At 40.7% G+C, this 14091-nt stretch overlaps 1 protein-coding gene across 12 annotated transcripts in view; it reads right to left on the bottom strand.

Moving 5' to 3' along the window:
- The window catches only part of CEP112 (centrosomal protein 112), a 414548-nt gene that overhangs the window by 82038 nt on the left and 318419 nt on the right, over positions 1–14091 (bottom strand). For 11 of the 12 annotated variants that reach the window (XM_068530225.1, XM_068530226.1, XM_068530227.1 and 8 more), the window contains 2 exons: positions 11271–11333; positions 5002–5151 (listed from right to left, as the gene is read on the bottom strand). The exons of the other annotated variant lie outside the window; for it this stretch is intronic. In XM_068530225.1, the coding sequence (XP_068386326.1) occupies positions 5002–5151; positions 11271–11333 (213 nt within the window). The remainder of the gene's footprint in view (positions 1–5001; positions 5152–11270; positions 11334–14091) is intronic. 12 annotated transcript variants of the gene reach the window in all.

The following is a 14091-nucleotide window of genomic DNA, read 5'->3' as shown; positions in this document are numbered from 1 at the left end:
TGAACGTTTAGAGGGGTCCTGGTTAACTGCTGAATGTATCCTGGTTAATCTATTAAACTTAACAGATAAAGAAAGACTGCTCCAGGAATCCCCCAGAAAATGCAAATCATTGACGTGGGGGAAAGCTCAAACCTTGCCCAGCCTTCTCCATAGCAATGTTAACTGCTAGATGAGCAACATATAAGTTCTCAGGGGAAAAAATGAAAACAAGTATATTGTGCCATCTAACATGTCATTCAAACATAAAGGTCATTGGCAGACATTCTTAAACATGGAAAAACTCGGGGAAGGTAGTACCGTGAATCTTGAAGGAACTACTTGACCATGAAATCCAGCCAATTAAGAACCACATCAAAGTAAAAACTTCGGGAATGGAAGTGCAAAAGGCTGGGGTATAAAAGGCCTAGTGGTAATAAGCACCATGCCCTTTAAAGATAGCATGGGTATTAAACTAAGGGTTATGGTTAAAGACAAATTGTGAATATCGTAAACCCAGACGCTGTAAAGATACAACACAACCCCAGGCAGGAGGTGGTGAGGAGGGGTAATGGGAGCAACTGTGAGTATTCTAATCTACTCAGCTTTCAGCCCCAAATCAAATTCTGCCCAAAAGTTTAACAATTCCTCCTGTTTTAGTCTAGCTTCTTTCATCGGCTAAATTTAAGTAAAATTAACTTGAGATTTTTCTAAAACTAAAAAAATACCGAATCTAGAGTATTAACTCATTCTGTACGTCTCTCTGGCTTTCCTTCTCTTTTCTCCTTATACGTAGTCGGATATCTGAAATGATGTTCATCTTAATGCCAAGATGGCTATTTCTGGGTGATGAAACCCGTGGTGACTTTAAATATTTTTACCTTTCTGGCTCCCTGCATTTTGAATTATTTACGAGTATATCCCATTATCCATTTTTTTACAAAAATAGAGTAGATTTTCTTAAAAAATATGTCCTGATGTTAATGACCAATGTTGATTCTGGGTGGTAGGGATACAGACACAGGTTTTCCCTGTACTATTCTGTGCAGGTGACGGGCAAGGGGAGAAGGAGCTGGACGCTGAGCACAGACCACTGCTGGGATCTACGTGGCCTCCCAACCTCTTCCCCTCCCCCCTCTGAGAGGTGGCCACCATCTCCCCTCCCCCGGGTTCGGGGCTGGGACCTGGCTTGACCAATAGAATGCGGTGGAAGTGCCACCGTGAGTCTCCTACGGTAGCCGTAAGGGAAGCGCAGGTCTGCCTTCACCTACTTGAACCCCCCTCTTAGACAGCAGCTTCCACGTACAAGGTCTGACTGCCCAGAGAACGAGGCGACGTGGGGGGTCTGGACCCACCCTGGATGCCGCAGCCCCAGCCAAGCCTCCTGGAGAATGTATGCTGACGAGGCCCCCAACCCCCAATGCCACACATGGAGCAGAAGACCCACCCCGCCCGACCCCGCCCACATCTCTGATCCAAAGAATCGTGGGCACGTAACACAGCTGTGGCTTTAAACTACCAAGTTTTGGGGTGGCTTGTTCTACAGTAGAGATAGCTCTTTTTAGAAGCTTGAGTCTGAAGGTGAGGAGTGGACTAAAGCAGTAAATAAGTGATGAAGAGTTTTTGCTCTCGAGATGGGGTGTACTACAGCATAAAAGATCTGCTCGTGTGACTGCACTTCTATTGCTCTACCTCCTTCTGCACTCCAGGAATTCCATTCTGCGAGAGGCCTCGCTTCTTAGCCACAAGGCTCGTGCCTGCTGTGAGTCTCGGCTGCATGACTGCCTTATGACCACTGGCTTCCTCTGGGCTAAGGCGCTTCCTTTTTTACCAAACACTTTTTATCGTCTCTTATTGTAAAATTGTTGTTATAACTTAAAGTATAGAGCTAAGATAAAAGAAGAAAATTACCACAAATTCCACCACTCAGAGATAACCACTAGTAAAATTTTGATATGTAATTCCAGTCTTTTTTTCTCTTTATATGCACTTTTTTTGGGCAAAGATGACCTCATATGTACCTACTGTTTCGTAAACTGCATTTTCATTGACAACTATCTTGCGAACATCTTCAAGATCCTTAAATATCCTTCTCCAACATCGTTTTCAATATTGCTTAGTTTTCAGCTGATGTGCTACGGTGGAAAAGGAAGTATAGCAAGGAGACCAAAAATGCCGGAGCTGTGGACGCCTTTCACATGACGGGAGATCAACGAACAGTTAAGAGGTAAATGAGTGAGTGCAAGAATGAGCATCTTTCTGGTTAGCTAAAGCTCAGGGCGAGTCTTTCATTGCCACGTAGGGCAAATTCTGGAAATGGGTCAAAGCCTAGGCACGTCTCTCGGGCAATGTAATAATGGTAGGTGTTGCCAAATTATTCTCCAGAACTGTTTTATCGTGTTACACTACCCCAGACTGGTGGCCCTTTAATTGGGTTTCAGCGGCCTCCTCGATACCTCCGTTTTCTCTGAAGACTGACTTTAATGAAAGGCCTCCTTACCCACGGGAACACTCTGAGGCCCTGGCCCGAGCGAGCCCTGGGCCTTCTGTACACTCTGTTCTCCACCCAGAAAGTGGGGTGAGGCACACTTCATAGTGAGCACGCACACTGTTCTTATAGTGAATATTTAAACACAGTAAGACGTAATACTACAAAGTATGAGGTCCATACGAGCTTACTTGAATGTACATGCAGGCAAATGTACTTGGTCTCAGAAAACCAAATACAAGCCTCGTGGTGACTCTGTCTCTCTCTGAGTATCTCTATCCCTCCATGTATCTGCGTGTACAAAACACTCAAACACAATTAGAATGTCCAGATCAAACAACTGTTGCAAAAGTGCTGTCATCATTCAGGCAGACAGGGAATCAGAGTGACGACACCCTGACTTGGTTACGCACTTGGTCACTGATTCACTTTCACAGACAATGTAGATGCAGGGGTCTGGTGTAATGGTTAATAGCTGAGGCTGTCAGGTCAGAAGACCGTGACTTGAACCTGGCTCTGACAGTTATCTGGCCATCTGATCTCTGGCTGGTTACTTCACCCCAGAGCCTCAGTTTTTCCATCTGTAAGATGGGGATGATAGAAACACTCTTCCTCATAAAGATTACTCATAAAGCTTAAATGAGACAATGGAACGTGAGGTGAATGAAAATGTTTGGTAAAGAGCCTGGTACATACTACTTGTTGAAGAAATATCAGCTATTATTCCTATTATTTTTTGTGACATAGCCTAAAAAAAAACGTGCAAGGCAACAAGTCCTAATACATTAATTATCTGATATAGGTTAGTAAAAGAAAAAGTCATTCACTTTATCCATAATCTACGTGAGTGAATCAAAACTCAACTATGTCTTATCTACATTGTGATTTTAATTATTTTCAGGTACCTATGTTTTGGTCATTATATGTCATAAATATAATATAAATATATATATGTACATATATATATACTGCCATCTTTTAACTTCAACTTCAGTCTTTATGATTTGACAGTCTGTTGGAAATTAGGGTCAGAATGTTTTTCCCTTTTAACAGGTGAATGGATTAAAACTGCAAAAAAATTAATTAAAAATAGGCAGTTATACTAATTACATTTCTTTCAAGATGTTTTAATCTTTAAGAAACAGTACTGGAAACTCTGTTGTTATGAAGTAAATGAATGTTCCCCTTTGGCATATATTAGGATTCAATTACTTATTTAAAATGTGGAAATTACCTACCACTTGGTATTTGGGTATCAAGTGGAAAAGAAACTCACTTAAAATGAAATTTTTATATAGCAAAAGAATTTAAATAAAGTTGTCAGCTCAGTTCATGCAAAGCAAAACAGTTCTACAGATCAATGAGTACTTCCTCTGCATCTATAAGTGAAGAGTTTCAAAGATTTGTTAAAATTACCAGAATACGAAAAAGAAACATCTGTTTTTGTCTCATCACATGTAGGGGGAAGAAGACACTCACAGATGGAAAAATACAGGGAAAATCTCATTAACAACAAAACAAGCCCTCACCTCTAAAGTGAGGAGGCTGGATATACTGGCCTCTAAGGTTCGGTCCATGTCTTAAGGTTTCTCTTCTATTCAGTGCTGTCCAGGCTTAAAGGGTATATGCAACAAAGCAACTGACATTAACACTGACTTCTCCCTAAGTTACTCAGATTGCCTACAATAGGCTACAGAAAAGAAAGATGGAGGGATTAGGCAGAAAAAGGCAGTGACCCAAATGTCTCTTTTATTTTTCTTTGCTTTGTATGATTACATACTTCAAGCATTGTTATAACAAAGTAAAATCACTGAAAAATAATCTTTTACTGGGAATTCTTTAAAAAATGTTTTGTTCTCTTTTAAATCTTATTTATAAAGGTTTCCAGATGCTTATCCTCACAGATTAAACACAGCATGATGTAGACACTTACAAAAATATTCACTGCTATGAAGCCAAGAAGAAACTACTTTGAGATCTAACTGCCTATCACCTAAAGAATCAGGGTCCAGGGGATTTTCTGTTGCTATTAAAGGTGTGATCCTCTGAAGCCATTTGGAAACAACCTAGGTTCTCAGCAGCAACACAGTACGGTGTCAAAGCACATCAGATGGTTGGCATTCCAAACCTCAAACAGGTTCTTTCTCATTATGCGAATCCATAATGAAAGGATGTGGGCAGAGAATAGAATGTAAACTGGAAGCTGACTTCTGAATTTATTAGCCAGCAGTACTGGGCTAAAACAGTCATTCTAATTTCAAGAGACAGCTCCAAAGTGGTTCTCAAGAGACAGGACAGGGTATTTTTCAAATATTTGTTCAATGTGAATGGACTGAGCTTGCCCAAAATGACTTTTTCCGCTGGCATGTGATCTTTTAGAGGGCAGGCAGCCTGAGTCACTGGCTACATCAAAGGTAGAGTCCAGTGAATGGATTACTGCAGGCTGTGTGAGCAAGCCAGACACCTGCATTCATCCGCCCTCCTTTTAATTACATTAAAGCAGCTGGTACCACTGGTTACTGGGGTCTCCAGATTACCTTGATTGCTCGGTCATTATCTCTAATCAGCTGCTTCTTCTCATCTTCAAACTTCTGTACAACGTCCTGGAGCTGCCTTTCTGCAGCGAACCGCTGCTGGCTGCTCTCCTCTTTCAGAGAGGAGATGGTCGTCTGAAGCTCTGCTATGATCTAAAATGAAAACAGCATGCTGTAGCTTCAAATTCTTCAGTGAGAGGCCTCTATTTTATATGTATTCATGCTTCACAAAAGAATGGATTTGGCAAAACTCTAGTCCACAAACTAAATATTTTCAATTAATGTTATCACACACACTAACGCATGAAATTCCACACAATAAAAGACTATAATAAAACTGTGAATGGTGAACAACTGCTGAACCAAATATACTTGGAAGCCGTTCCCACTATAACATTCCACAATGTTTACTCATCAGAGGAAAGAACATCTGTGATCTCAAAAATATGAAATGTGTCAGGATTTATTTTACTGAGAAACATACTTGTTAGAGTGAAAAAAAACTGTTTTGCCTTTCATAATACTTTGAACTCTAATAACCAAAGAAAATCATGAACAGAGTTCATGGTTCATAGTTACCTAATTCTACACAATGATTTTTGAGTGTTTACTAACGCTTGTGTACTGTGCTAAGCACTTCAGTTCCTGTGTCAGTTACTACTGTGTGACAAGCACCGCCATTGCCCATCTTTTATAAATGGAGAGACAGAGGCAGAGCAAGAGGTCAACCTGTGATGTTGCTGAAGATGCCACGCGACCAGGAGACAGGCAGGATTTGAACCCTGCAGACAGGTCGACTGCTGTACTAGTCGGTTCCTCTTAACTAGCTACTACTTTGTCTTCCCTTTAAACAAGGTTTTGGTATTGAAGAGAAGTTTATTATGATATAGTTCTAAATAGGTTGCTTTCTTCCTAACTGATATATATCCATGAAAGTTTATTTTTGGTTCAAACGAGTCATTTCAGAGGCTCCCGTAGTATTCTCTACATTGGAGAATCGGGTCTCTCCATGACTGGGTTCCCTCCATGGTCTCAAAGCAAATCGGATGAGGGACCTTTTCTTTAATAGGTTTACTGAGAGCACTGCTCTTCCTTTGGTTTGGATGTACCCATTTCCTTTCAAATTCAATAGCGATGACCTTTCAAAAGCAGGAAATGGTTGTGTCTTCTAACAAAAGAAGCAACCTTTGTCCTGGGGTTAGAACTTTATGCTGTTGGGTCTACAGGAGAAGGGCTGGTTGGTGAGAAACACTGGACCAGTTAGTGCTATATTTTCCTTGAAGCTCAGCTTTTCAACTATTATTTGATGACAAAACTAGATTACAGTATCATAAGGCAGTAAATAGGAAGTGTCTGGAGTCTTCCAGATGCCAAGTGCTATAGAAACATTAGTTGTTACTACTGACATAAGTAGCATATTTACCCAAAAAAGGAACATTTAAGCTTTGAGAAGTGAGCAAACTCACTGTAACAAAGGTTAACACTTAGAATTTGTAAATAACCAAATATAAAACAAGTGTGAAATAAATAACAAAATATATGAATATTTTAAAATGCAAACTTGAACCTTCTGCAATGGGAAGAGGGACTCATTGACTGAGAATGAAGATGTTTTCATCTGTTTTCTGAATTTTGATTAAGTGTTTCCATTCTGGCTGCAATTCAGTTAATTCTCATAGCCCTTCTATGAAACAGGGAAGGTTAAATTCTTAGAGTAAATGTCAAAAACTGAGGCGCAGAATAAGCAGCTCACTCACAGTCACAGAGCAAGAGGAGCCGGAGATAAGAAACAGCCAGATTTCCTTGGCCCAGCATGAAACTTAAGAGTGATATTTTATAAGAACATGGGGCCAAATAGTAAAAATAACTATTTCAATGACTATTGCAGTGTTTCACAAGTTGAGTAAACTGAAACGTGGTAGAAGTGTTGAGTTTAATTCTGTAATGTGTTCAGTGTGTGTGTGTGTGCGCGTGTGTGCGCGCGCACGTGTGTGTTTAGTTCTGTCACGCAATTTTATCACGTGTAGATTCGTATACCACCACCATGATTACACAGCGCATTTTTATGGTACAAAGTAATTTCGTGCCTTTAAAAATCAGTAAGATTTAGATTCGCTTCTAACTGACCAAGACTGAAGGTAAAAAATATTTGGGGGCTCTTCAAATGACCACAAGGACATAAGACATGGATCTCTTCTTTTCAGAAGATTTATGACAGCATACATCAAAAATAAATAAATGCAGGTTTTGGAAGGAATGATGGGTGAGGAGAACATGCTTGCTTTTGTGTAGAAAATGAAACCTTAACATTCTTTGCGGGAATAATGAAATTCCTTTGGGGAAATAATGAGATTATCTTTGGCAAGTTATATTTTAAAACTTATGAAGATGATATAGGGAGAGTGTCAAAACACTTCAGATGAAATACCTCATATAGATAAATGAATTGATAGACTGATAGATATGACGGATTTAGAGAGGTGGCTGAAATATGGATAATTTTGGAAGCAGATTTGAGGTTTACTTTAAGATTGAGAAATAATCACACTAACTAGATGAATTAGGTCTTGGCTGTAGACCTAGAGTATAAGACAACAGACTGTTCTCTCCTTAGCTCAGGGCACACAACTGGCACTCAATAGATATTTAAGTATTGGAACTATAATCATAGTAAATAAGAAAAAATAATTCCCTGGCAAATTATATTGAGATAATTTAGTCTTTTCATAGAGTAATAATGTAAAAAGTTTCTGAGAAAAAGAAAAACTGACCTGTACAATCATAATCAAACGCCACCAGGTTTGATTGAATCATATTAAAAATCATAAGACAAAATGCTACCACTCAACTAAATGTCTATCCTGTATTAGCTTCAGAGAAAGAAGTGGATAAGAACATTTCCATATGGATATTAAAAATTAATATTTGGGGAAGCAAAGGGAAAGTTATTTGGGGCTAATACTGTAAGCAACCCAACCAATGAAAGCTGTAATATTTCATCATATTGTTAAGCAATTTCTACTTTGCATAAATGTCAGTGGTCTTACTAGGTCTTAAAAATAACAGGATTCTAAATAGAGGTCAAGATTTCATTTTTAACTCTCTTGTTTTTTAGATCATAGTAGAGTTTGAGATTTTCATAAAACTCTTCTTTAAAATACAATAGACAAAAAAAAAAAAAATACAATAGACAAGGCATGCATGGCAAGGTTCGGCAAACACTGAAGATCCCTAGAAAATGAGTGGAAAAGGGGCACCCATGCCTTCTGGGTGGCCACCCTGAAGAGTGGCAGGGAGGGGGGCATTATGGGCACGGGGCATGAGCCCAGGCTCTGATCTGCGCCAGCGGGAGCTTGGGGGCCACGCGGGGGGACATCGGTCCCTCGGCGATGGGCAGGCTCTGCTAGCATTTCTCCGCAGCTACCTACATTCCTGCAAAAATGGCAATATTTTTCTTTGAAAAATGGCCACCAGGTAAGTCAGATGAGTGGGGAAAACCACATGAAAGATGAAAAGGCAAGGTTAATATGTACTATTAAGATAAAAAAGAACAAATACGCGATTCTGATGGAAATTATATTTGGGAGTGTTCCCAGAGATGGTGCCACCGCTGCCATCAGGGTGAACACCGAGCGTCCCAGGAGGGGCGCCGCCCTGGGCCTGTGAGCGTTCAGAGTGCATGGTCTACTAGGTCCTAGAGCCTGATAAAATCTTAAAGGTTAAGTGACTTCCTTTAAGGGAGTAAAATATTTAAAATATTTTCCAAATTTAACCTGATGCTGCCCTAGGTACATTACTAATGCATTCATCTTATTACTTTTTTTTTTTTTTTTTTTTTTGAGAGAGGGATTAAAAAAAATCTGATAAACAGTTAAGCAGCTTTGCTTCTGGCACTCTCCTCAGCCGAGATATGAGTTAGAGATTCCAGCAGACTATCACTGGAAAACAGCAAAAGTCCATCCACAGTTCTGCTGTATAATGTTTATTTTCAAATAATCTGTTTCTCTGAACTGACTTTATTAGAGACAAGTGTTTCTCAAATGCCAGTTCGCAGATATAAACATATACACATATTTATATGCATATAAATATTTATATTATTTAGAGGTGGGCAAACAAAATGTTTGTAATGTAAGGTCATCCTACTCTTATGAGAAGGATGGACTATCTTTTATTATGTTATTCTATCTTTTCTAGGCTTTTTCTTTTTTGGTGTTGCACTGCCCTTTCATTTATGAATGATGGCCACAGCACATGACAGCTGTCACCAGCTGATGTCTGCTCCCTACCTCCTCCATGTCCTTACATGGGGAAATATCCAGCAACCCTTTCTCTCTCCAAATTTTGGAGGGAGATTTGATCAGTTCTTGAACACCCAGAAATAAATTTAAAATACATAATTTCTTGCTCTTTCCATACAGTTTTCATTCTTTGCTCCCCCTTTCCTTTCTCCACTGAGATTTCACAGGCTCCTATAAGAACTAACAGCTGTTAAATGCTTTACCGTGTCCTAGGCCCTGTACTAAGCACTTTTCTGGCATTGTGTTACTTAATACTTAAAACTGTCCTATGAGGTAAGTATACTACTCCCCCATTTTACACATGAGGAAACTGGATTCCAGAGAGAGCAGGTAACTCACTCAAGGTCATGTAAGTGGTGGGGCTGGTACTCAGACTCAGGTCTGTGGACTCCAAAGCTTAGGCTTTCTGCCCCCCAACTTACATTTAATTTGCTTTAATATGGACTAATCAGGCTTCTTCACACCTTCCTTTAGGTAAAACTTAAATACTCTCAGTGTTTAAGCATTTCTATCAGCTATTTTGTATCTCACTTTTGGTCTACCTCCGCCATTTAACATAAAGCAAAATAAGCAGGATGTAAGGGTAGGCCAGCTGGGGTTTTTTTCACGTTTTAGTTTAGCTTTTGGAGTAATAAGATTTCTTTTGATTATAAGAATCTTTCTCAGTGGATTAAAAAGGATATTTCCCCATGTTATTTCCTGGAATAATGGCCATCGAGACAGCACCGTCATCTTTTAGATAAACACGTTCATCTTCACTTAGACAAAGACTTTTTGCTTTCCTAATGGGATGTGAATTATATAATACATGCACATTTTAGAAATAACTGTAGAACCTAAGAAACTTCATAATTATCGGCAGAGTTTTGCCATATTAAAAACGTGAGGGGTTGGGCCAGACTGGTGGTGTCAGGTTAAGACCTTCCGTTCCAATGTCAAAGACAGGTTGGGTCCTGGCTTAGTCACTTGCTAACCTGCGTGACCTCACCTCTCTGAGTCTCAGTTTTCTCAACCGGAAAAATGGGGTCAGTAATAGTTTCTAATCCCAGAGTTCCTGTGAATGAAGACTGAATGAATCGATATGATTAGTGCCCCATAAAATTCTTAATTTCATTATCGTTTTGCTGTAGCGTTGCTAGTACTACCACTGTGTACATACATTTCAGGTGACTGCCACATCTCACTATACATGGCAAAAATACTAAGAAAAGTTGATTTTAAAAATCATCAGATATGATGTCCACAAAATGAAATGGCTTAATCTATCCATCTGTAAGATGAAAATTAGCATTTATTTATTCCACAATGACTCATACAACTAAGGAATGTTTGGAATTCCCTAGATGATGCCAGAGGACATCATTATAACAACTTGGGCAGAAGAAGGACTCCAAGCTTCGGAAGTCAAGTAGAGACAAGTGTTCAGTATCTGGCCTTCCACTACAACTACTGTAGTAACAACATCCAGCAAGATGTGAATGTTGGGCCTTGTAATTCTTCTTCTTCCCAAAAGGAGTCAACAGTTGAGCTGCTAATTTAACCCAGTATATTTGCCATTTTGAATCTTGTTGTTAAGCAGTCTTTAGGTGCAGCAAAATGGAATACTGCAAAAAAAGCACAGATGGTATCAAACCGCTTACATCACAAACGTAGGTGTGTATCTCCAGCCCTTGTGAAATATGTTTCAGCCTGGACTTGTTCAAGTACACAGGCTGGTTTTACAATATCTGAGTGTGTGTGTGTGTGTGTGTGCGCATGTGTACGTGTGTGTCGGTTCAAATGGTTCAATATGCCTGATTTTAAAAAGTTAAGACTGAAATATTAATAGCATCCGCATACTCATCAAAAATATGATACTAATCCATAAAAAACTGAAAAGAATCACGTTTAGCTCTAAAGTACAAATGCTTTTATGGTAGGTTTCTTTCTTGTTTGTTTTGGTTTTGCTCTTTTTTTCTTTAAAGTTCTTACCTGGGAGGATTTGGCAAGCTTCTGAGTGTATTCTTTCTCAATCTGCTTCAGCCTGCTGTTGGCCTGAAAAACACATGCAATGAACACACACACAGTGACCTGTGAGCTTGGTATCTCTCGCACACGCCTATCACCAGGCAGCTGGGATGGCTGCCAGCTGCACCGCCCTTCTGGGGCAGCCAGAAAACCACAGGGCTTTCCTTTGATCTAACGCCAACTATTCATCACTTAAAAAGCAAAAAGCAAAAGAGAAAAAAAAAAAAAGATCTCTCCTGCCAATTATTAGACAAACACAGACTTCTGTGGAAAGAGAAAGGGAGAAGGAGAGACAGAAATAGACCCAGCAAACGTGTGTGAAGTCGGGGAAGAGAGGAAACAGAGGAGAAGGAAGAGGAAACGAGGGGAGAGGGAATCGGAGGTGGGGGAGGGAAGACGGTAAATTTAACACCCTTTCCCTTAGTTTAAAGAGAAAAGAACTAGACCCTCCTGGTGGTGGCTGATAGGAGATTTTAGACTCACTGAGCCAAGGTCTGAGCCCTACTCTGCCTGACACACAAGAGCTCTTTTTTTGAAGTGACAGATACATCTAAATCAAACAACTTCTATGCCCTGGAAGTAGGGTGGCCTTCCCAGAAGAAGTCCACATTACTTAGAACTCCATGATCTCCTTTGCCACCCGAGTTCCCATCCTTTGTGTGTGACCTGCTTTCCCTCTCCCTGGAAGCCTCAGGATCTTCACTTTATCCTCCGCGTTCGGAAATGTCGCGGTGACTTGCCCTAGCCGGGCCTTTTTTCTCATCCATTGTGCAGGCACTAAGCAGGCCCTTTCAATCTGCGCTTGGGTCCTGCATTTCTAGAAAAGGCTTTGGTCATCTCTCTCTTAATTTCCTCTCTTTTTCCCCCTGGTCTCTTTCTCTCTCGTCTCTCTGTCTGTCTGCCTGTCTCTGCAGCTCTGAATATTGGAGCTCGCAGGTTTAGCATATTTTTCTTGTTGCTTCTATTTTCCATTACTTTGTCTTTTTGATCTTTTGTAGCAATTCTTGACTTTAAATGTTAAACTCTGTATTGGATTTTAAAAACTCCGGCCGTTCTGTCTGTAATTTCCAAGAGTTTCCTTGTTGTTCTCTGAACACACCATCACTCCCCATTTTTAACAGACGAGGAAGCTGTGCCACAGAGAGGTTAAGAGAGTTGCTCAGCATCGCATCTAGGAAGTGATGGAGCCAGGACCCGAGCCCACATGGTAGAGCACAAGCGCTTCACCGGCTAGAACACACGGCACAGGGCGTCCCAGAGAATCCCAGTTCTCCTGAGGTGATTGATTTCATACACACCTATACAATGTCCATACCTACACACACACATTTAAATTTTCTTTCTGTTCTCTAGAGTGTTTGTATTTTTCTTAGTTCCTTTTATTTCTTTGCTGTTCCAGCCTGTTTTGGTCTCTGCTTTTCACTGTAGAAATTGTCCTCCATGTTTGGTGGTCTTCGGTGTTCTTGCTTATTTAAAGCGTGGCCCTCTAAAACGGGCAGGCTTGGGGACAGGTGGCGTCATCACAGGGTATCACTAAGGCTCCTGGACTCTCTCACACCAGCATCTGACTGGACATCCTTCTTGGACCATTTTGCCCAGAGCTGTGTCCCCTGGTTTACAGCCTGGCGGCATACATCGGGCTGCCAGGGTGCTCAGAAGGGTGCCTAGATGTTCAGGATACCGATTCTTGTACAGTCCCGTTTTTATTTTAACCCTGAGCTATACCTGGGTCCCCCCTCTCATTCCATCTCTCCAGGGAGCAAACCAGGGGTGGACATGGAATAAATTCAAAGGCTGAAGCCCTAATACCAATGTGATGGTATTTGGGGTGAGGCTTCGGGAGGTGACGAGGTTGGGGGGTGGAGCCCTCATGAACGGGATTAGGGCCTTTATAAGAAGAGGCCAGTGAGCTAGTTCTTTCTGCCGTTTGAGGCTACAGTGAGAGGATGGCCGTGTGCAACCTGGCAAAGGGCTCTTACTAGAACTGGACCACACCAGCACCCTGACCTCCAACTTCCAGCTTCCAGAACAATCGGAAATAAGTTTCTGTTCTTGATAAGCCACTCGGTTTGTGGTGTTCTGTAACAGAACCCAAGCTGACTAAGACAACAGCCGTGTGATTTATGAACTTAAGTTCACAAGCAGTTCGCTAGAGTTTATCCCATAAATCTCTCTGCATCTATAATGGCGCTGAATACACTGGGTAGTTTTGTTTTTTCCAGACTAGAGAGGGCTTGTGACTATTGCTGTTTTCTCTAGTAAATCACCAGACTCTATTCTAGCTCCATGACTAATAAAGTCACTCTCTACTACAGAATCAAGGCCACACTGAGCCTCATGAGGGTTATTTGTCTTGCTTCACATCCTGCCAATGCTTTTTAATAAAAAAACGCTGTTGATAAAGTACTTGTTGCTTATTTAATAAATACTTGTAGAGCTCTTACCAGGTGGCACACACTGTTCTAAAGGCTTTAAAAATACTTACTAGAAAATATGAAAATTATAGTGTCATAAAGATTGTTACCTTTCCCCAAAAAAGTTGGAGTCAGAGAGGCTGGTTAGTGTACGACGTCCTGTGACGCAGATGCAGCTACTCTTCAAGAGTCTGAGGCTACTCAGCCCCAGAACCCCACAACCTCAAACAGAGTCTTTTACAATTAACCACCCAATTCATGCATCCATTCCAGGCAACCGGGACTAGAGCAGCGGACAAAACAGACAAAAATCTCTCCCTACCCTTATGGAACTTCTAACCTAGAGAGCAAACATATAACTTATCAAAGTG

Source organism: Eschrichtius robustus, chromosome 20 (assembly GCF_028021215.1).
Source record: "Eschrichtius robustus isolate mEscRob2 chromosome 20, mEscRob2.pri, whole genome shotgun sequence".
Classification (NCBI taxonomy): Eukaryota; Metazoa; Chordata; class Mammalia; order Artiodactyla; family Eschrichtiidae; genus Eschrichtius; species Eschrichtius robustus.
This window is presented reverse-complemented; position numbering and strand designations above follow the sequence as displayed.